This window comes from Salmo salar, chromosome ssa15, assembly GCF_905237065.1.
Source record: "Salmo salar chromosome ssa15, Ssal_v3.1, whole genome shotgun sequence".
In the NCBI taxonomy this organism is placed as follows: Eukaryota; Metazoa; Chordata; class Actinopteri; order Salmoniformes; family Salmonidae; genus Salmo; species Salmo salar.
Genome location: NC_059456.1, coordinates 95,807,280 through 95,830,986, shown reverse-complemented (window position 1 = coordinate 95,830,986; position 23,707 = coordinate 95,807,280). Strand labels below are relative to the sequence as shown.

General features: G+C 44.3%; 2 protein-coding genes and 1 long non-coding RNA gene across 3 annotated transcripts; 2 read left to right on the top strand and 1 right to left on the bottom strand.

Annotated features, from left to right (window-relative positions):
* Positions 1-1,816: 1,816 nt before the first annotated feature.
* LOC106592353 (proton-transporting V-type ATPase complex assembly regulator TMEM9-like) lies at positions 1,817-15,054 on the bottom strand (the record flags this gene model as incomplete). The annotated part of the gene is given in 5 exon segments (XM_045696108.1): positions 1,817-3,280; positions 3,283-3,349; positions 5,212-5,343; positions 14,532-14,640; positions 14,948-15,054. Coding segments are annotated over 5 exon segments (480 nt in total), but the record flags the coding sequence as incomplete, so codon positions are not given.
* LOC123727347 (uncharacterized) lies at positions 12,030-13,867 on the top strand. Its single transcript, XR_006759301.1, has 2 exons — positions 12,030-12,382; positions 13,316-13,867. It is a non-coding gene; the product is annotated as an uncharacterized lncRNA (long non-coding RNA).
* A 1,153-nt stretch (positions 15,055-16,207) lies between the features above and the next one.
* LOC106572721 (structural maintenance of chromosomes protein 1A-like) lies at positions 16,208-19,910 on the top strand. Its single transcript, XM_014147150.2, has 9 exons — positions 16,208-16,374; positions 16,679-16,832; positions 16,962-17,005; positions 17,219-17,282; positions 17,565-17,721; positions 17,982-18,136; positions 18,428-18,649; positions 19,532-19,639; positions 19,836-19,910. Exons 1-9 carry the CDS (start codon positions 16,244-16,246, stop codon positions 19,908-19,910), a joined length of 1,110 nt encoding a protein of 369 aa, XP_014002625.2. The 5' UTR covers positions 16,208-16,243.
* Positions 19,911-23,707: the final 3,797 nt, after the last annotated feature.

The following is a 23,707-nucleotide window of genomic DNA, read 5'->3' as shown; positions in this document are numbered from 1 at the left end:
CTGGTTGGGGTATGTACGTACGGTCACTGTGGGGACGATGACATCGATGCACTTATTGATGAAGCAAATGACTGATGTGGTGTGCTCCTCAATGCCATTGAAGTAATCCCGGAACATATTCCAGTCTGTGCTAGGAAAACAGTCCTGTAGTTTAGCATCTGCTTCATCTGACCACTTTTTTATTCATCGAGTCACTGGTGCTTCCTGCTTTATTTTTTGCTTGTAAGCAGGAATCAGGAGGAGAGAATTATGTTCAGATTTGCCAAATGGAGGGCAAAGGTGAGCTTTGTATGCGTCTCTGTGTATGGAGTAAAGGTGGTCCAGAGTTTTCTTTCCCCCTCTGTTTGCACATTTAACATGCTGATAGAAATTTGGTAAAACGGATTTAAGTTTCCCTGCATTAAAGTCACAGGCTACTAGGAGCGTCGCCTCTGGGTGAGCGTTTTCTTGTTTGCTTATGGCGGAGTACAGCTCATTGAATGCGGTCTTAGTGCCAGCCTAAGTCTGTGGTGGTATGTAAACAGCTACGAAAATACAGATGGAAACTCTCTAGGTAGATAGTGTGGTCTACAGCTACTCTACCTCAGGCGAGCAATAGCTCGAGACTTCCTTAGATATCGTGCACCAGCTGTTATTTACAAAAATACATTGTCCGCCGCCCCTTGTTTTAGCAGACGCCACTGTTTAATCCTGCCGGTACAGAGTGTTACCAATATGTTGATAGCGTCGTCGTTCAGCCACGACTCCATGAAGCATAAGATATTACAGTTTTGAATGTCCCGTTGGTAGTTTAATCTTCCGCGTAGGTCATTGATTTTATTTTCCAAAGATTGCACGTTTGCTAGCAGAATGGAAGGAAGTGAAGGTTTATTCGATCGCCTCCGAATTCTCAGAAGGCAGCACGCCCTTTGGCCCCTTTTTCTCCGCCTTCTCTTCACGGGGATCTGGGCCTGTTCCCGGGAAAGCAGTACATCATTCACGTCGGGCTTGAAAAACTCGTTGAAGGAAAAAAAGGATTCTGCCAGTCCATGGTGAGTAATCGCAGTCCTGATGTCCAGAAGTTATAAGAGATGGTAGCGGCAACATTATGTACGAAATAAGTTAGAAACGAACAAAAACACAAATGGTTGGGAACACATAAAACGTCAGCCTTCTTCTCCGGCGCCATCTCATAATACTCCCCATCCACCCCTACCCTGTTACTCCCCCTCAATACTCTCTCCACCTCAATCTTAGTTAAAAAGACACAAAAAACAGCTCTAAGTTTCAAAGATACATTATGGTCATGGACTAAAGCTAAGTGCTGGATTGACAAAATGTACATGGTGTGCTACGCTTATGGCGTAAATCTCTAAGTAGATAGTGTGGTCTACAGCTACTCTACCTCAGCCTTCTTCTCCGGTGCCATCTCATAATACTACCCTGTTACTCACCCTCAATACTCTCTCCACCTCAATCTTAGTTAAAAATGACACACAAAAAACAGCTCTCTAAGTCTCAAAGATAAAATATATTATGGTCATTGACTAAAGCTAAGTGCTGAATTGACTAAATGTGCACGGTGTGGTATTATAGATCATGGGCCCAGTTCCAGTTAATACCGTACCTAACATAGGACCACTTCCATTTCCACATCATAATGTGCCGTGTGGCCATCTAGTGGTCATGAGTCATACAGGCACCTCTGAAGATGAGGGATATGGCGGCAGGTAACTCAAGTGACAACAAGGGGTTTAACATCGTCTATAAATACATAAGCAGCTTCAATCAAACTATGTTACACTGATTTCACCAAATAACTCCAACAGGATAAATATAAGCTCAACCAAGGGCCATTTTTACTGTTTTCCAAGCATGATGTAGACAATTACACAGACATTCTTTCAACATTGCAAGATCTCAGAACAGAGTCCAACTAAAATAAACAATGTAATAAAATCCTAGCCTATATCAAAACACACATATCAGTTGATATGTCTTTAACATCAACATACAACACCTACCATATTCAGTTTGATAATTACATTCAAAATAATGTCAATTAAGAATACATCTGCATTAAAATACGTCAGCTAAAACATGAATTCAATAATAATTCAATAGACCTTTTCATCAATTCTCAATGTGTGTGTGTGTGTGTGTGTGTGTGTTTAAGGTAAAGCAGGCTAGCATAACTTCACCTCAGACTGTGACTGGAAATGTCGCCCCTCCACGCACACAGCACAGAGCCTCAGTCAGTGCTAGTTAATAGAATGTGAAACAATCCACTGACTGCAATATTCCACTCTGGAATCATACAAAGACATTTGGCATTCCAGTGATTCCAAAAAACATGAACCAATGATTCTACAGTTAATTACTACATTACAATGATTGTTACAAGCTAAGCCAATCACATTTAGCATCCTCAGAGGTTTCACTCATCTGTGTCCACTCCAGGTAGAGACAGCCTATCAACAACAAATTCTTCAAAGCCAGCCAAACTATCAATCATCATTACATGGCTAAATAAAGGAATACCTTTTCCTTGCTTGTGTCTTTAAGTGCAAAGGATATCATCAGGAAGTGCAAAATGAACCACAAGTGGTTCTGATGATAAACAGTGCTTAAACTAAGGAATGAACTTGGCTTAGCACCAGCTAATAACTAAGGTAACCAATTACATACTGGCAGCCTATTTACAGTGAGCCTATCATTCACAAGCATTCAGCCTACCTAAAGTATCCGGTACGCTGAGGTAGCTTCACAAAACAATGCTACAATGAGGATTGAAAATTATTTGTAAAATGTGCTTAGGCACATAAAAAATATTCTGAATCAGTCCTATTTTATCAAAGCTTATTTTGGATAAAGTGATTGTAATATATCCAGTTCCATTTCCTGTTTTATCTTTCCATGCAGATGATGCAGAGATGATGATGCAACCACTACTTCCCCTTTGCTGTTTGGCTATTCTGCTCATTTTGATACACATCTATATTCTCATGACAGCAACCACTATTTTGGAAACAAAGGACAAATGGGCCAGCAATCGTTCCAAACAGAATTACCATAACGCTCATAAATGATCCTAAATGTGCAGGGACTGTATTGAAATTGCAAAGGGACTGAAATCCTGAAGAACAACATGTAGCTAATGACACTACAACAGTAGCAGATGTGGACGAAGCTTGGGAGGTGACTCTAGCCTCTGATCTGAAGTCAGCCATTGAGGTTTAACTAAGCATCTTGTGTCGGTCAAAGACAGTCTTGCGCTGTTCCTGGACCTGGGCTCCCTCTACCGTTCCAGTACCGTGTTACCTCTGCCTCCCTGGGCAGCAGCAGCACACTCAGGCTGCAGCCGCATGTCCTGTAAGGGAGGGGGGGACACACACAGACAAAGAGACAGAGACAGAACAGGACGTTACACACACACACACACACACGTTAATCAGTGACACAAAAACCAGCACACCAGAATTGTTCCTCATAACCCTCACATCCCACAGCCTCCCATCAGAGGTAACATTGTGTTGCAGATGTTAAGAAGCATACACCATACATTTTTAACTCAGCAAAAAAAGAAACATCCTCACTGTCAACTGCATTTATTATCAGCAAACAAATATTTTTTTTATAAGTATTTGTAAGAACATAACATGATTCAACAACTGAGACATAAACTGAACAAGTTCCAAAGACATGTGACTAACAGAAATGGAATAATGTGTCCCTGATCCAAGGGGAGTCAAAATCACAAGTAACAGTCAGTATCTGGTGTGGCCACCAGCTGCATTAAGTACTGCAGTGCATCTCCTCCTCATGGACTGCACCAGATTTGCCAGTTCTTCCTGTGAGATGTTACCCCACTCTTCCACCAAGGCACCTGCAAGTTCCCAGACATTTCTGGGGGGAATGGCCCTAGCCCTCACCCTCCGATCCAACAGGTCCCAGACATGCTCAATGGGATTGAGATCCGGGCTCTTCGCGGTCCATGGCAGAACACTGACATTCCTGTCTTGCAGGAAATCACGCACAGAACGAGCAGTGTGGCTGGTGGCATTGTCATGCTGGAGGGTCATGTCAGGATGAGCCTGCAGTAAGGGTACCACATGAGGGAGGAGGAGGTCTTCCCTGTAACGCACAGCATTGAGATTGCCTGCAATGACAACAAGCTCAATCCGATGATGCTGTGACACACCGCCCCTGACCATGACGGACCCTCCACATCGATCCCGCTCCAGAGTACAGGCCTCTGTGTAACGCTCATTCCTTCGACGATAAACGCAAATCCGACCATCACCCCTGGTGAGACAAAACCGCGAATTGTTAGTGAAGAGCACTTCTTGCCAGTCCTGTCTGGTCCAGCTACGGTGGGTTTGTGCCCATAGGCGACATTGTTGCCGGTGATGTCTGGTGAGGACCTGCCTTGCAACAGACCTACAAGCCCTCAGTCCAGCCTCTCTCAGCCTATTGCGGACAGTCTGAGCACTGATGGAGTAATTGTGCATTCCTGGTGTAACCCGGGCAGTTGTTGTTGCCATCCTGTACCTGTCCCGCAGGTGTGATTTTCAGATGTACCGATCCTGTGCAGGTGTTGTTACACGTGGTCTGCCACTACGAGGACATTCAGCTCTCCGTCCTGTCTCCCTGTAGCTCTGTCTTAGGCGTCTCACAATACGGACATTGCAATTTATTGCCCTGGCCACATCTGCAGTCCTCATGTCTCCTTGCAGCATGCCTAAGGCACTTTCATTTATTTTGGTGTTTTTCAGAGTCAGTAGAAAGGCCTCTTTAGTGTCCAAAGTTTTCATAACTGTGACCTTAATTACCTAAGCTGTTAGTGTCTAAACGACTGTTCCACAGGTGCATGTTCATTAATTGTTTACAGTTCATTGAACAAGCATGGGGAAACAGTGTTTAAACCCTTTACAATGAAGATCTGTGAAGTTATTTGGATTTTTACGAATTATCTTTGAAATACAGGGTCCTGAAAAAGGGACGTTTCTTTTTTTGCCGAGGTTACATTTTAATCATTTAGCAGACATTCTTATCCAGAGTGACATACAGTTAGTGCATTCATCTTAAGATAGCTAGGTAGGACAATCACATATCTACTAACCCCAGTAAGAGGGGTACAATAAATAAAATGCACCTTGAAAGCAACTAGAAACTTAATTGATGGGTTAGACGAGTTTGTTTCCTCTGTGTAGTGTATATCTGTTTATATACCTCAGAGTCATCCTCGTTGTGAAGGGGTTGGATGTAGGGGTCATGTTTACGGATGAGAGGTTCAACCAGCAGCAGGAACAACATGTAGAGTAGCAGAGAGCCCACCACTGACAGGTAGATGATGATCGTCACCTGGGGGGATGGAAAATAAATGTAGCTTGGATTCAAGTTTAGCAGACAAAGCCTTTGGTTGCTTTCTGACATGCAAAGGCAAACAAGTTAAACATGCAGGGGTACAAAGAGAGGAAAGGAAGGATGTATCTAAAAAGCAGGAGAGGGATATTTCATATGATTTGTTATTTAAATATTATAGATAATATTACTATTCAGGTTATTTGCAAATACAGTAATACTTTGTCACGACTGTTGAAGTGATTAGACCAAGGCGCAGCGGGTTGCGTGCTCATGATTATATTTATTTTATAGCGAACACGGAAAAACAATAAACAAAGAACGATAGCTAACAGATTTGCAGGCTAAACAGCAGTGCAAATACAACTACCCACAAAGAGACAGGTGAAAACAAGCTCCCTAAGTATGACTCCCAATCAGGAACAACAATGTACAGCTGCTCCTGATTGAGAGCCACACCAGGCCAACAAAGAAATACAAAACCTAGAAACCCAAAACAAGAACATACACCAAAAACCCCGGAACACATAAATACAATACCCCTCTACATACACATAACCCCCGAACCATATAAAACAAATACCCTCTGCCACGTCCTGACCAAACTACCATAACCAATAACCCCTATACTGGTCAGGATGTGACAATACCCCCCCCCCCCCCAAAGGTGCAGACCCCGGATGCACCTCACAACAAAAACCCCAAAAATAAACCCCTAACTAAAGGGAGGGAAGGGAGGGTGGCTGCCGTCACCGACAGCTCCTGTGCTACACCCCCCCCCTCCCCAAACCTACAATGGAGGTGGCTCCGGCTCAGGCCTCAGTCCCCTACCTGACCCATCCACCCCCACTGAAATCCTCTGCCTGAGGCCATTCACTGATGACCCTGGACTGTAGGCAGACTCACTCGGTGCCGGGCTGTAGGCAGACTTACTCGGTTCTGGACAGGACACTCTGGACCGGACACTCTGGACCGGACACTCTGGACCGGACACTGTTGCCGGACACTGTTGCCGGACACTCTGGACTGAGCTGACGCACTGGAAGCCTAATGCGTGGGGCTGGTAGTGGAGCTACCAGACTGGAGACAGGCACTTTAAGGCTAGTGCGAGGAGCGGGAACAGGCTGAGTTGGACTGGGCTGACGCACTGGAGGCCTGGTGCGTGGTGCTGGTACTGGATATACCAGGCCGTGGAGACGCACTGGCGGTCTCGATCGCACCTCCTGCACAACCCGTCCTGGCTGGATGGAACTAGTAGCCCTGTATGAGCGGAGTGCTGGTACAGGGCGAACTGGGCTGTGCAGGGGCCTGATGGTTGCCGTGCGTAGAGAGGGCGTAGGGTAGCCTGGACCTAGGAGGCGCACCGGTGACCAGATGCGCTGCGCAGGCATCCTCCTACCAGGCTGGATCAAATCAAATTTATTTATATAGCCCTTCTGACATCAGCTGATATCACAAAGTGCTGTACAGAAACCCAGCCTAAAACCCCAAACAGCAAGCAATGCAGGTGTAGAAGCACGGTGGCTAGGAAAAACTCCCTAGAAAGGCCAAAACCTAGGAAGAAACCTAGAGAGGAACCAGGCTATGAAGGGTGGCCAGTCCTCTTCTGGCTGTGCCGGGTGGAGATTATAACAGCACATGGCCTAGATGTTCAAATGTTCATAAATGACCAGCATTGTCAAATAATAATAATCATAGTAGTTGTCGAGGGTGCAACAAGTCAGTAACACAAGAGTAAGTGTCAGTTGGCTTTTTCATAGCCGATCTTTGAGAGTATCTCTACCGCTCCTGCTGTCTCTAGAGAGTTGAAAACAGCAGGTCTGGGACAGGTAGCACGTCCGGTGAATAGGTCAGGGTTCCAGCAGGTCTGGGACAACAGGTCTGGGACAGGTAGCACAATGGATGCCCACTCTAGCACGGCACCTGCGAGGGGCTGGGATCACTCGCACCGGACTGTGCGTGCGTATGGGCGAGATTGTACGCACTTCAGCATACCTCAGCGCTCTCCACTTCATATGTTCCCCATAATAACCACGGGGAGCTGGCTTAGGGCTCACCCTTGGCCCAGCCAAACTACCCTTGTGCCCCCCCCAAAAAAAATTATTGGTGATGCCTCTCCGGCTTCCTCGCCAGCCGTGTTCCCCAGTAGCGTTCCTGGTCCTCAACAGACTTCCTCCATGGGCCCTCTCCGGCCAGAATCTCCTCCCAAGTCCATGACTCACGACAGTCCACCCATTGCTCCTTCCTCCGCTGCTTGGTCCGTGTTTGGTGGGTAGTTCTGTCACGGCCGTCGTTGAAGAGAGAAGGGGACCAAGGCGCGTGCTCATCATTATTTTATTTAACTAAAGTGACCACGGAAACAAGAAACAAAGAACGACAGACTGACAGTTTCACAGGCTATAATAACAGCAGTGCAAATACAACTACCCACAAAGAGACAAGTGAAAACAAGCTCCCTAAGTATGACTCCCAATCAGGAACAACGATGTACAGCTGTTCCTGATTGAGAGCCACACCAGGCCAACAAAGAAATACAAAACCTAGAAAATCTAGAAACCCCAAACAAGAACATACACTAAAAACCCCGGAACACATAAATACAATACCCCTCTACATACACATAACCCCCGAACCATATAAAACAAATACCCTCTGCCACGTCCTGACCAAACTACCATAACCAATAACCCCTATACTGGTCAGGACGTGACATACTTAGTCTTGTATGTAAAAAAGAATGGACATTTGTTTTAATAAAAAACTGAAGAAAAGATGTTAATGTATAAATTGATGATAAATTATGATATTTGTCAAAAACAGGTGCCATCTGCTTAGGGCTGGGAGATATGGGCTGGGCGACTCACTATGTACAGTACCAATCAAAAGTTTGGACACACCTACTAATTCAAGGGTTTTTCTTTATTTTTACTATTTTCTACAAAATATATTTTAGATGTGAGATTCTTCAAAGTAGCAACCCTTTGCCTTGATGACAGCTTGCACAGTCTTGGCATTCTCTCAACCAGCTTCACCTGGAATGCTTTTCCAAAAGTTTTGAAGGAGTTCCCACATGCTGAGCACTCGTTGGCTGCTTTTCCTTCACTCTGCGGTCCAACTCATCCCAAACCATCTCATTTGAGTTGAGGTCGGGTGGTTGTGGAGGCCAGGTCATCTGATGCAGCACTCCATCACTCTCCTTGGTCAAATAGCCCTTACACAGCCTGGAGGTTTGTTGGGTCATTGTCCTGTTGAACAACAAATGATAGTCCCACTAAGCACAAACCAGATGGGATGGCGTATCGCTGCAGAATGCTGTGGTAGCCATGCTGGTTAAGTGTGCCTTGAATTCTAAATAAATCACTGACAGTGTCACCAGCAAAGCACCCCCACACCATCACACCTCCTCCTCCATGCTTCATGGCGGGAACCACACTGGCGGAGATCATCCGCTCACCTACTCTGCGTCTCACAAAGACATGGCGGTTGTAGCCAAAAATCTAGAATTTGGACTCATCAGACCAAAGGACAGATTTCCACCGGTCTAATGTCCGTTGTTCGTGTTTCTTGGCCCAAGCAAGTCTCTTCTTATTATTGGTGTCCTTTAGAAGTGGTTTCTTTGCAGAAATTTCATGAAGGCCTGATGTTGATGTTGAGATGTGTCTGTTGGAGGAGAGGGATATTTCATATATAATTTTTTATTTATACACTGAACAAAAATATAAACGCAACATATAAAGTGTTTGTCCCATGTTCCAAGAGCTGAAATATAAGATCCCAGAGATTTTCCATATGCACAAGAAGCACATTTCTCTGAAATGTTGTGCACAAATTTGTTTACATCTGTCACGTCCTGACCAGCAGAGGGAGTAATTGTATTAGTTTTGGTCAGGACGTGGCAGAGGTTTTCTATGTGTAGGTTGGGTGCTGGACTCTCAATTGAGGCAGGTGTTTCTAGTTGCCTCTGATTGGGAGTCCTATAAACAGGTGTGTGTTTTTCTTTGTGGTTGTGGGTAGTTGTTTTTGCATTGCTTTTAGTATAGCCTGCAAGACTGTTGTACTGTTGTGTTTCTTAGTTTTTTTTCGTGTTCACTAATAAATAACAATGATGAGCACGCAACCCGCTGCGCCTTGGTCCATTCCTGACGACAGATGTGACAGAACTACCCACCATACCAGGACCAAGCAGCGGAGGAATTCTGGCGAAGACTGGGGAACATGGTGGGTAAGGGAGCCCGAGAGGCAGCCCCAATAATTATTTTGGGGGGGGCACAAGGGCTGTTTGGCGGGGCGAGATTGGAGACTCAGGCCAGCTCCTCGTACCCTTTTTGGACTGAAACAGACTGGACAGGTCCCGTGCTTTGGGGTAGGTGCTGTGGTGAGGCCTGGTATTTTCAGGCCGGTATGCGCAGTACCAGCGCCCCGCATGTGCCAGGGGAGAGTGGGCATCAAGCCTGAAGGGGTGATGCCAACCCTGCGCTCGAGACCGCCAGTACGCCTCTACGGTCCAGTGTTTCCCGCTACACGCACTAGCCTTGAGGTGCGTGTCTCCAGGCTGGCACGTCCTGTACCAGCCCCACGCATCAGGCATCTAGTGTGTCAGCCCAGCCTCGCCAGTCTGGGGCCGCCAGAGCTGCCCGCAAGTCAGGAGTCACCAGAGCTGCCCGCAGTCAGGAGTCGCCAGAGCTGTCCGCCAGTCAGGAGTCGCCAGAGCTGCCCGCCAGTCAGGAGTCGCCAGAGCTGCCCGCCAGTCAGGAGTCGCCAGGGCTGCCCGCCAGTCAGGAGTCGCCAGGGCTGCCCGCCAGTCAGGAGTCGCCAGGGCTGCCCGCCAGTCAGGAGACGCCAGGGCGGCCCGTCTGCCCGGATCAGCCAGGGCGGCCCGTCTGCCCGGATCAGCCAGGGCGGCCCGTCTGCCCGGATCAGCCAGGGCGGCCCGTCTGCCCGGATCAGCCAGGGCGGCCCGTCTGCCCGGATCAGCCAGGGCGGCCCGTCTGCCCGGATCAGCCCGAGCGGCCCGCCTGTCCTCCGGCCCAGCCCGAGAGGCCCGCCTGTCCTCCGGCCCAGCCCGAGCGGCCCGCCTGTCGTCCGGCCCAGCCAGAGTGGTCCGTCTGCCCGGGTCAGCCAGAGTCGCCTGTCTGCCCAGAGCAGCCATCGGCGCCGCCTAAGTGGGCGACGCCGAAGATGGAGCGAGGTCCACGTCCCGCACCTGAGCCGCCTCCTATATAGGTGGGTTGGGGAGGGGGGTGTCGCACAGTGCCGTCGTTGACGGCAGCCACCCTCCCTTCCCTCCCTTTAGTTTAGGGGGATATTTTTTGTTGTTTGGGGGTTTTTCTCTTTTCTTTTAGGTGCAGTCGGGGTCTGCACCTTTGGGGGGGGGGGACTGTCACGTCCTGACCAGCAGAGGGAGTAATTGTATTAGTTTTGGTCAGGACGTGGCAGAGGTTTTCTATGTGTAGGTTGGGTGCTGGACTTTCAATTGGAGGCAGGTGTTTCTAGTTGCCTCTGGTTGGGAGTCCTATAAACAGGTGTGTGTTTTTCTTTGTGGTTGTGGGTAGTTGTTTTTGCATTGCTTTTAGTATAGCCTGCAAGACTGTTGTACTGTCGTGTTTCTTTGTTTTTTTTCGTGTTCACTAATAAATAACAATGATGAGCACGCAACCCGCTGCGCCTTGGTCCATTCCTGACGACAGATGTGACAACATCCCTGTTAGTGAGCATTTCTCCTTTGTCAAGATAATACATCCACCTGACAGGTGTGGCATATCAAGAAGCTAATTAAAATGCATGATCATTACACAGGTGCACCTTGTTCTGGGGACAATAAAAGGTCCCTCTAAAAATGAATGTGCAGTTTTGTCACACAACACAATGCCACAGATGTCTCAAGTTTTGAGGGGGCGTGCAATTGGTAGGCTGACTGCAGGAACGTCCATCAGAGCTGTTGCCAGAAAATGTACACGTGGTCTGCGGTTGTGAGGCCAGTTGGACGTCCTGTCAAATTCTCTAAAACTGCATCGGAGGCGGCATATGGTAGAGAAATTAACATTCAATTCTCTGGCAACTGCTCTGGTGGACATTTCTGCAGTCAGCGTGCCAATTGCATGCTCCCTCAAAATATCTGTGGCATTGAGCTGTGTGACAAAACTGCACATTTTAGAGTGGCCTTTTAATGTCCCCAGCACAAGGTGCACCTGTGTAATGATCATGCTGTTTAATATGCCACACCTGTCAGGTGGATGGATTGTCTTGGCAAAGGAGAAATGCTCACTAACAGGGATGTAAACAAATTTGTGAATAAATATTTAGAGAAATAAGCATATGGAACATTTCTGGGATATTTTATTTCACCACATGAAATCTTGCTCAGATGTGCGAGTGCCTTTTGAATGTTTTATTTCACCACATGAAACATTTGACCCACACTTTACATGTTGCGTTTATTTTTTTGTTCAGTGTCGAATACACAACAGAATAGAAGTTTATATACACATTAGACAGTGATGATGTTTGTCGAAAACAGGTGCCACCAACTCAGAGACCACTTAACCCTTAACCTGCTCCACAGGTGCTGCTCTATGGCTGACTCTGTGCTGCACGTGGCGCAGAGTGGCGCTTGGGGGTTTAGTGACTCAAGGGGCAGGTGGTAACTGAGATGATGCCAATAACCCTGAGGTGATGCCAACAACTCTGAGGTGATGCCAACAACCCTGAGGTGATGCCAAGGTCTGTTTGTCTTAATATGCCACTTGGTATTGCCTTATTGGTTAAAAGTCTGGCCATCATTTAATCAGCATTAAAGGTTTAAATGTAACACCTGTATTGTAGGTGTTGCTGCCTCCGTGTGCTCTCATTGGTTGAGGAATCCCTGAGAAAAGACCACCTGTGGGTTATCTGGGGGCATACTGGGGGCATACTGTATGTTGGGGTTGAATTGGAGAAGCCCGATGAAGTACTTATAAACAGCGATTGGGCACAGGAAAAACCATCAGTGGTTGGTTCCCCTGAGATATAGACCCTCGTCTACAGACTCTACATAGCACAGGTAAGATCTACTCCAGTCTCATCTTCATATCGTTTTAATGAGTCCTGTAAACATGTGTACTTTATAGCATTTTGCATATTGTACCACTAACAAAAGGATTTCCTTGACAATTAACATAGTTTGTCCTTCCTCACTTTTTTGGAAATAATTTGTATTTTTTTCCTTCTTTGTGAAGACTGTTAGTGTTGTATCTCCTCTTCTCTCTGAAGACTGTTAGTGTTGTATCTCCTCTTCTCTGAAGACTGTTAGTGTTGTATCTCCTCTTCTCTGAAGACTGTTAGTGTTGTATCTCCTCTTCTCTCTGAAGACTGTCAGTGTTGTATCTCCTCTTCTCTGAAGACTGTTAGAGTTGTATCTCCTCTTCTCTGTGAAGGCTGTTAGTGTTGTATCTCCTCTTCTCTGTGAAGACTTTTAGTGTTGTATCTCCTCTTCTCTCTGAAGACTGTTAGTGTTGTATCTCCTCTTCTCTGTGAAGACTGTTAGTGTTGTATCTCCTCTTCTCTGAAGACTGTTAGTGTTGTATCTCCTCTTCTCTCTGAAGACTGTTAGTGTTGTATCTCCTCTTCTCTGAAGACTGTTAGTGTTGTATCTCCTCTTCTCTCTGAAGACTGTTAGTGTTGTATCTCCTCTTCTCTGTGAAGACTGTCAGTGTTGTATCTCCTCTTCTCTGTGAAGGCTGTCAGTGTTGTATCTCCTCTTCTCTGTGAAGACTGTTAGTGTTGTATCTCCTCTTCTCTGTGAAGGCTGTTAGTGTTGTATATCCTCTTCTCTGTGAAGGATGTTAGTGGTGTATCTCCTCTTCTCTGAAGACAGTTAGTGTTTTTGACTTAGGTTCTTTCTGACTCTCATGTGGCTTGAATAGGCTATATTTTGTCATCCTGTTGACATGCAAATGTATTTAAACCCCTCCCTTTTATTTTTTCCCTCTCTTAGTTTTCTTTCCCCTACTGAAAGCCATGGCCTCCCTCTCTCTGGGACTGCTGTTTCTCTGTATGCTGGTTGGCGTCCATGGTGCAAACGTCAGGGTGTCCGGCCTTCATGCCAGCGGCCTTCGAGGGGACCCTGCTGGTAATTACCCTGACCCCTACGTCAAGGTTTGGTGTGGTGGCGAACCCGGTGGCATGACAGACTGGCACAAGGATACTCAAAACCCATCCTGGAGTGCTGTATTCAACTTTCTGAATGTGCCTTCCAGTGCTTCCCTCAAGTTCGAGATCTGGGACAAGGACCTAAACTTTGATGACCACCTGGGAACCTGCACCACTAAGGTCCAGTTTGGCAGTCACAGCGTAACCTGCGGTCTGAGTAGTGGAACCTTCTACTACACTTACAGTTACCAGTAAGCCAGCCATAATGTACAACATCAGTTACCAGTAAGCCAGAGATAATGTACAACATTTGGCCATCACATTCCTTAATGAAATTCTAATGAATTTTACTGATGAACATTAAGGCCTAAATAAAAACTTGCATTTCTGAACAATGGTCTCAGTCTGGTTCTCTCATTTATTTGGACAGAGAAGCTACATGTTTTACATTTTACATTATACTGCAGCATTTTGGATTTGAGATCAAATGTTCCATACTAGGCAACAATACAGAATGTCACCTTTTATTTGAGGGCATTTTCATACATACTGATATAGGATCTTAATTTGATCACTTTTGTTGCTGAAAATTTTCCTACGCCACATAAATTCACTGAAACCCCACAGTTATATTAACAGTACTGCACTTTCATGAATCCTACTATTGTCTAGCTAATAGTTTAATCACCGATCAAGCACATTATGGACTAAAGGTTCAAATCCTGTTGCTGCAGGATTATTGTGCTCCTAATCTCAGCTCGTTACCTGTATAAAAGACACCTGGGAGCCAGAAATCTTTCTGATTGAGAGGGGGTCAAATACTTATTTCTCTCATTAAAATGCAAATCAATTTATACAATTTTTGACATGCGTTTTTCTGGATTTTTTGTTGTTATTCTGTCTCTCACTGTTCAAATAAACCTACCATTAAAATTATAGACTGATCATTTCTTTGTCAGTGGGCAAACGTACAAAATCAGCAGGGGATCAAATACTTTTTTCCCTCACTGTAATATCAGTTGAAATCAACTCTGTGTGTCATTGTATAGGGTCAGTAGTACCTTGATGGTGTTGCTGCTGCGTTCCTCATACTTGCACTCACACAGCAGACAGTAGGCCTCCACATCATGGCCTGGCACTGGCATGGGCTCCACTACATGGAGGCAGTTACTGAGCACAGACAAAGGTACACACATTATACATAACTAGTCTCTTATTATTAGTCTACTGCCTCTATGTTAGTCCAAGATGTAAGCTTCACACTTTTATTCATTCTTTCCAGAACTACATTGAAACATGAAGACATCAATCAGCAAATTGTGTGAGTGGGGGAACCTTAAATCCACGGCTCATTGGCAGAACTAGTTAAATGTACTGTGGAAGACAACAGGAGCGAACAAAGATGAGTGACTGAGTTAGACCAGATTGTGAATTCTGCATGATGTGCATAGGACCTATGTGATAGAACATTTCTCACCAATCTTTCTGGGAGACGTTCCTGCTGTAGATGTGTCCAGTGATGTTCCTGTAGGGTGGACAGATACACTTGCAGCGCACGTCTTCAAAACTCTGTGAACATAGAGAATAACATTATCGTCATGGGGGTCTTCAAAACACAGTGATTTGTTAGCCTGTACTCTTTGAAAAAAAGATGATAACTAGAACCTAAAAGGGTTCTTTGGCTGTCCCCATAGGAGAACCCTTTGAAGAACCCGTATTGGTTCCAGGTAAAACTCTTTTGGGTTCAATGTAGAGCCCTTATTGGTTCCAGGTAAAACTCTTTTGGGTTCAATGTAGAGCCCTTATTGGTTCCAGGTAAAACTCTTTTGGGTTCAATGTAGAGCCCTTATTGGTTCCAGGTAAAACTCTTTTGGGTTCAATGTAGAGCCCTTATTGGTTCCAGGTAAAACTCTTTTGGGTTCAATGTAGAGCCCTTATTGGTTCCAGGTAAAACTCTTTTGGGTTCAATGTAGAGCCCTTATTGGTTCCAGGTAAAACTCTTTTGGGTTCAATGTAGAGCCCTTTCCACAGAGGGTTCTACCTGAAACCAAAAAGGGTTCTACCTGAAACCAAAAAGGGTTCTACCTGAAACCAAAAAGGGTTATTTTATAGAAGGGTTAGATCACGAAAACGATGTGAATGCTTCAATGGGGCAGAAGTCCGTGTGTTGTTGTGATTCTGGATGGTCAGATAGCTAGCAACAATGACTAAAGATGCCATGTGGGAACCATAGGTCGCTCGTTTCAGCTAGTTTTATCTTGTTCTTGATACCGTGTCTGTTTTGAGGTGTTTTGACTGTCACATCTATCCTAATATCCTGCTGGAGAAAAAGCCTAAATTAGCTAAATATATTGTGTCATATGTCTGTTTGTGAATACTTATGTAAATGAGATATTGAAAAAAAATGTATATTGAATCGATTTTGAATTCAGGCTGTAATGTGGAAGAAGTTGAGAGGTATGAATACTTTCTGAAGGCACTGTAAATCTGTTTCCTGATTTGTCACCCTTCTCCTGAAGTGTGCACACTCCTTCTCATGGATTTAACAATGGTGGACACTCCTGCCAACCACCATCCACCAATCCAATGCTTTTAAATCCATGATGAGGAAATGTGCACGCTTCAGAAGAAGGGTGGATAATCGGGATGCAACCTAAATTCTCAGACCGATGGAGTCAATCAAATGTGTCATTTCTTTCTTTCTTGGTCAGATTGGAAGAGCTTTCAAACCTTTTCTCCCTGTGTCTGTCTTTCCCAGGAGGAGCACCGCCACATGAAGACCATAGATGAGATCATGTCCCAGCTGCAGGACCTGAAGAACCAGCACCTCACCAAGAAGTCAGAGGTCAACGACAAGAACCACCAGATGGAGGAGATACGTAAGAAACTAGGAGGAGCCAACAAGTGAGTCTCAAAGTTTAGACACGCCCAAGCACACAAACCAAACCCTCATCCTCTTTTTTCCACCCATTTCTACAAGGAACTTTTTTTTTACTTACTACATTGCTTTATTTATGTGTTTTAAGAAAAAAGGACAGTTGTAGCGTTGCCATTTTGCTTCAGTGTGTGTTTACGTTTGTGTTTGTAGTTTGCAGCAGTATTCTTTGAGCAATGCATATTATTCCCTCAAGGAGTTGACTCAGAAAGATAGCTACTAGTTTGTAGCATTGTAGTTTGGCATTGTTTGACCAATGTGTTATTTCCACAGGGAGCTGACCCAGCTGCAGAAAGAGGTGACGGCCATCGAGACCAAGCTGGAGCAGAAACGCAGCGACCGCCACAACCTGCTGCAGGCCTGTAAGATGCAGGACATCAGACTGCCGCTACGCTCTGGGACCATGGACGACATCGGCCAGGGAGAGGTGCTAAACACACTCTTTATTTTTCTTGTGCTCTCACTCCTGCTTTCTTTCTCTCAGCTTTCTTTCTCTCACTCCTCCCTTCCGACCAACCTGACTGCCTCACTGTTCTCTCTCCCTCTCTCCCTCTAGGGGAGCTCTCAGCAGGAGGAGTCTATTTATTTGTATTTAACTAGGCAAGTCAGTTAAGAACAAATTCTTATTTTCAATGACAGCCTAGGAACAGTGGGTTAACTGCCTTGTTCAGGGGCAGAACAACAGATTTTTACCTTGTCAGCTCAGGGATTCGATCAAGCAACCTTTCGGATACTGGCCCAACGCTCCAACCACTAGGCTACCTGCTGCCCCAAATAGCAGTCAGTTCCAGGAGACCAGTCCAGACCATCCAGTACTGTCCTGGCTAAAGAGGCTCTCATAGAGAGAGACTACAGCAACCTGTCTGAAAACCTCAAGGTAAGAAGTACACACATGTCTGAGCCCTGCATACTAAGGCTGTGTCTGGGAGTGTGCAAGTAGATACTTTAGGAGATGTGTGGAGAATTGGGACATAGTTTCTCTCTCCACATAGACTCAGACTCTATATCTGTGTGTACTGTAGCTGTTTCAGTCATGATTCAATACCCAGCAATAAGGTTGTTTTAGGTGAGTTTGAAATGCAGTGTGTGCCGAGGATATGAGTCACTTAACGTGTGTGTGTGTGTGTGTGTGTGTGTGTGTGTGTGTGTGTGCACTCAGGACGCGCTGGCGGAGGATGAGATCAAAGCAGAGATGCACACACTGCAGCAGCGTCTCAATGAGCAGCAGTCTATACTGCAGAGGATCAGCGCACCCAACATGAAGACCATGGAGAAACTAGAGTCTGTCAGGGACAAGTTCCAGGAGACCAGCGATGGTAAGAAGGAGAGAGGAGGACAGGGTTTAGTTAGGTGTGGAACCCAACATGAAGACCATGGAGAAACTACAGTCTGTCAGGGACAGAGGAGGAGGTGGGGGAATTTAGAAATGTAGAACCCTGGCTTACACTTGAGTCTGGAGACATGGGCTAACTTAATCCCTCCCTCTCTCTCACTGACTGTATGAAATGTTTCTGAAACAAGAAAGAATTTATAATTATTGCATAAGGTGTTCATGATGATCTATTCTGTATTCCAGAGTTTGAGGCGGCCCGTAAGAGAGCCAAGAAAGCCAAGCAGGCGTTTGAGCAGATCAAGAAGGAGAGGTTTGACCGCTTTAACGCCTGTTTTGAGGCTGTATCCACCAACATTGATGAGATCTACAAAGCCCTGTCACGCAACAGCTCTGCCCAGGTATCACTCTCTGTGACCAGATAGCATATCGTTTTGTCCTATTGGGTTGAGTCAAATGGAGTGTCCTTGGCAGGGGCTGACTTTTAAACGGTTAACTGTGTTCCCAGAACAAATAAAATTTAACTTATTCAAAATAATGTACAAAAATTGGGACTAAAAGTTCTGCTTTTAGTCTAAAGAAATAAAACCATCAGCTTTTAATTGTGAGCGAGACAACTATTCCTTCTTGGATGTTGTGATATTTGGCTGCACCTGTGTGTACATGTTGGTTAAATATCTGTCTACCCCCAGGCCTTCCTTGGGCCAGAGAACCCTGAGGAGCCTTACCTGGATGGGATCAACTATAACTGTGTTGCCCCTGGAAAGAGGTTCAGACCCATGGACAACCTGTCTGGAGGGGAGAAGACTGTAGCCGCCCTGGCTCTGCTGTTTGCCATACACAGCTACAAGCCTGCCCCATTCTTCGTCCTGGATGAGATTGATGCTGCTCTGGACAACACCAACATCGGCAAGGTGTCTAAAACCCTGCTGCAAAAATTACATTTTAATCTCATGAAATGTCCATACTTAATACCCCCCCCCCATTTTGCCCTCTGAACAGCCTCAATTCATCAGGGTATGAACTCTACAAGGTGTTGAATGCGTTCCACAGGGATGCTGGCACTTGTTGACTCCAATGCTTCCCACAGTTGTATCAAATTGGCTGGATGTCCTTTGGGTGGTGGACCATTCTTGATACCCACGGGAAACTGTTGAGCGTGAAAAACCCAACAGCGTTGCAGTTCTTGACACAAATCGGTGCGCCTGGCACCCACTACCATACCCCGTTCAAAGGAACTTATATTTTTTAGTCTTGCCCATTCACCCTCTGAATAACACACATACACAGTGTATTCTCAGTTGCCTCAACAAGTGACATCAATAAGGGATCATAGCATCTGGATTCACCTGCTCATTCTGTCATGGAAAAAGCACATATTCTTAGTGTATAAAGGGGATAGGTTGGAAATAGGATGCCATTTCAGACGTGCCTCATGTTATTGTTATGTCTAACAGAGTTGGAGATTTTGTAGGTGGCCAACTACATCCCTTATGTAATGACCATGCTGTTATGTCTAATACTGTCCATCTATACAGGTGACCAGAGCCATATATTTAGAAAGTTGGGCCAACTATAAGAATGGATGCCATGTTGGCGCCTTCGAGCGTTCCATTTATCCATTCATGACGAGAATTTAGAATATTGTATTTATCATTGCTTTATTATTCAGTGGACTGCTGTTGGTCAATATTGCCCAGGGGGTGCTAACATGGCTGCCAAGGAATGTAGGTAAATAAATGCATCATAATGCAGAAACCTCAACGTCCTAACTCTCTAAATATGTGACTCTGCAGGTGGCCAACTACATTAAGGACCAGTCAGTGAATACTCAGGCTATAGTGATCTCTCTGAAGGAAGAGTTCTACACCAAGGCTGACTCGCTCATAGGGGTCTATCCAGAAGTATGCTCACACACAAGCACCGCATAAACATAAGATGCAACACACCTATCCATAAATCCTTTTTATGACTTTTGCATAAAAACAATACTTTCCATAATACTTTCTCTCACATATTAGATAATAAAATGTAGTTGTGTGCTAGCTGTTTTCTATGAAATAATGGCAAAACTGACAGCACCCCCCCCCCCCCCCACAGCAAGGAGATTGCGTCATCAGCAAAGTACTAACCTTTGACCTGTCTGTGTACCATGACGCCAACCCCAATGAGTAGAACCCCAACGAGCAGAACATCACTCGGAGGAGAGGAGCGAAATTAAATGACAGACATACCTTTTAACTCATTGGCATTTTGACACTCTGCTTGGTCAACTGAACCATGGTTGTATTCCTTAATGCAGGCAACTGAAAACGTTTTAAAACATTTTGTAACTGACAATGGAAATGAGTGTTTTTTTAAAGTCCAGCTAGTCCCTCGCTGTTTCTGCCCATTTTCTACCTCTTTTTTTAAAAACTCACTGAAATGTATGTATCTGAAATCCTGGTAAGTACAGCCTGCTTGGGCATTTTTCATTTATTGTGCTACTTTCATTATCTGATTTGTGTTAGAATTGGAAAAGCCTTAGGTCTCATTTGATGTCTGCTTCATTGCCAGTCGGATGTCATCTGATTCCCCCCAAGTCGAACTAGCTTGGATCCAAACTGAGTTGTTCTGGTTGTTTCACTTCTTCACGATGTGGTTCAATGTCAGCAATGCCTATGGTTATCATTTCTCTGCCTTTTGCCTAAGATCAAGTGTAGTATCAAGTCAGGAATGGCTAGTTGGTTTCACCAACAGGAATGGCACCAAATAAGAGGTTTTTGTACAATGTACAACCATAAAGAAAAACAACCCAAGGAAATACCTTTGCAGTGTTGGAGAAAAACAGTATAATACCTTTCTCAGTGTTGGAGATGGAGAACCTGTCGAGTTTGAGGTGGATGAAGAGAGCAGACACACATTTGGGCCCTGTGTTTTGCGCAATTATCTGCCACAGCAAGATTTTATCATGTATTTTAAGGGTTATTTTGAAATGAGAATGCACCAAAAATGAAAGCTATTGTCTGAGGATGGTGCTGGACCATCTGACCTAAAATAAAAGGGGACAGTTTGATGAAAAAGCTTTAGATGAAGGTTAAAATCCAGGCATGTCACATGACTGTGCAAAATACAGGACCCTACTTATTTTATACTGTTTAATGATCTTTAATTGCATCGAGTACATTACAAACTGTCGTGAGATAATCATGGAACTCCATTAGGGTGACCAATATCATTTTATCACCTAAATAGAGGTGACAACTGGTGAACATCACTTTAAAATGATCATGAAAAGCAATTATTACCTTAGGCTTTGCTAATAATGTGTTTCTACTGTAGCACGTCTAGGTACATCTGTTTCTAGCAGAAAGTTCCTATCCAATCTTTATGAATTGTATTATCACTTTTGGACAATTTATTTAGGGGATAAAGTTATTAGTAGCTGAGTACCATTGATTTGGGGAAGTGATGTCTGCTTTTGATAGTGGCTTTGAAAGTGTCCCATGGTATTTATTTTTAATCAGTCCAAGACATATGGGGTAACTCCAGTTATGGGTCAATCCTGCTTCAGAAATGTTGCGTATTCCATTGACAGTGGATTGATTATTTTCAGTTAATAAACACAACTATTTTAGAACTTGTGTGTTCCAATTGAGTAGCAGTAGCAGCAGCAGCATGACCTTTGTCATGTTATTCTGCAGCATATGTTATCATATTGTTCAGCACAATTCAAGCGAACTCATCTGTTGTTCTGCGATGCACTCCAGAAAGGACTACTCTGGTGGACTGGCTAGGTTCACTCACTCATGATATTTCTTAGTATTTATTGATATCTCACGATATTATATATTTTTGGAGGGGTTTTTAATTAGGGTCCTCATTAGATGTTGTGAAAGCAGCAGCTGCTCTTCCTGGGGTCCACACAAAACATGACATAATCAAGAACATTAATAGACAAGAACAGCTGGAGGACAGAACTACATACATTTAAAAAAAGAGAAACGTAGCCTACATATCAATACATACACACAAACTAGTTAGGTCAAATTGGGGAGAGGCGTTGTGCCATGCGCTGTTACGTTATCGGCTTTTTGAAACCAGGTTTGCTGTTCATTTGAGCAATATGAGACGGAAGGGAGTTCCATGCAATAATGGCTCTATATAATACTGTATGCTTTATTGGATTTGGGGACTGTGAAAAGACCTCTGGTGCATTCCTGGTGGGGTAAGTGTCTGTGTCAAAGCTGTGTTAAAGTTGACTATGCAAACAATTTGGAATTTTCAACACATTGTTTCTAATAAAAAGTAGAATTGATGTAGTCAGTCTCTCCTCAACTCTTAGCAAAGAGAGACTGGATTGCATAGAATTTTATATTGGCCCTCTGATTACAAGGAAGAGCAAGATGTGCCACTCTGTTCCGGGCCAGCTGCTGCTTATCTAGGTCTTTCCTTGCAGGACTCGACCACACGACTGGACAATAATCAAGATAAAATAAAACTAGAGCCTGCAGGACTTGCTTTTTGGAGTGTGGTGTCAAAAAAGCAGAACATGTCTTTATTACGGACAGACCTCTCCCCATCTTTACAACCATTGAATCTATATGTTTTGATCATGACAGTTTACAATCTCAGGTAACAATCTCAGGTTATTTATTCTCCTCAACTTGTTCAACAGCAACACCATTCATTACCAGATTCAGCTAAGGTCTAGAACTTAGGGAATGATTTGTACCAAATGCACTGCTCTTAGTTTTAGAGATGCTTATGACCAGTTTTTCACTGGTCACCCATTGCAAAACTCTTTGTTATGGGTTTCAGTGACTTCATTAGCTGTGGTTGCTGATGCGTATATGGTTGAGTCATCAGCATACATGGACACACATGCCTTGTTTAATGCCAGTGGCAGGTCATTAGTAAAAATAGGAAATAGTAGAGGGCCTAGAGAGCTGCCTTGCAGTACACCACACTTTACATGTTTGACATTAGAGAAGCTTCCATTGAAGAAAACCCTCTGAGTTCTATTAGATAGATTGCCATATTGTGGATTCAGAGCTGAGGTTGAAAAGCCATAACACATATGTTTTCTCAATAATAGGTCATGGTCAATAATGTCAAAGGCTGCACTGAATTCTAACAGTACAGCTCCTACAATCTTATCAATGTCTTTCAACCAATCATCAGTCATTTGTGTCAGTGCAGTACATATTGAGTGCCCATCTCCATAAGCATGCTGAAAGTCTGTTGTTAATTTGTTTACAGAGAAATAGCATTCTATTTGGTCAAAAACAATTTTTCCCACCAGTTTACTAAGAGCTGGCAGTAAGCTGCTAGGTCTGCTATTAGAACCAGTAAATGCTGCTTAACCACTCTTGGGTAGCGGAATGACTTTGTCTTCCCTCCAGGCCTGAGGACAAGTACTTTCCTCTAGGCTCAGATTAAAGATATGACAGATAGGTAGGTGTGGCTATAGAGTCAGCTACCATCCTCAGTAGCTCATCTAACTTTTCAATGCCAGGAGGTTTGTCATTATTGATCGATAACAATAATTTTCCCACCTCTCCCACACTAACTTGATAAAATTCAAACTTGCAATGCTTTTCTTTCATTATTAGTTTTTTTATGTGTGAATACGATGGCTCACTGTTCGCTGTTGGCATTTCCTGCCTAAGTTTGCCCACTTTGCCAATGAAGGTATCATTAAAATAATTGGCAACATCAAATGGTTTTGTGATGAATAAGCCATCTGATTCGATGAAAGATGGAGGTGAATTTGTCTTAAAGTACAGTACTCCAGTTTTTTTCAATTTTTTTATTTCATTGATCTTGGCTTCATATTTATTTGCAGACAAGAAAATCAAGTCACACATGTTTTTAGATGTTTTATTTGTTGGTTTTGCCAATGTTGTAAAAGCTAGATCTGACAACAACAAAAAATATATTAGGAAGGTGTTCCTAATTTCTGGTATACTCAGTGTAATTATGTTACAATC

Bases quoted from the DNA above. Each gene is read 5' to 3' on its own strand.
- LOC106572721 (XM_014147150.2), top strand. From the start codon at position 16,244: ATGAAGACCATAGATGAGATCATGTCCCAGCTGCAGGACCTGAAGAAC. The intron at 17,722-17,981 runs GTAAGAAGGAGA...TCTGTATTCCAG, and splicing joins GTTCCAGGAGACCAGCGATG to AGTTTGAGGCGGCCCGTAAG. The intron at 18,650-19,531 runs GTGTCTAAAACC...GTGACTCTGCAG, and splicing joins ACAACACCAACATCGGCAAG to GTGGCCAACTACATTAAGGA.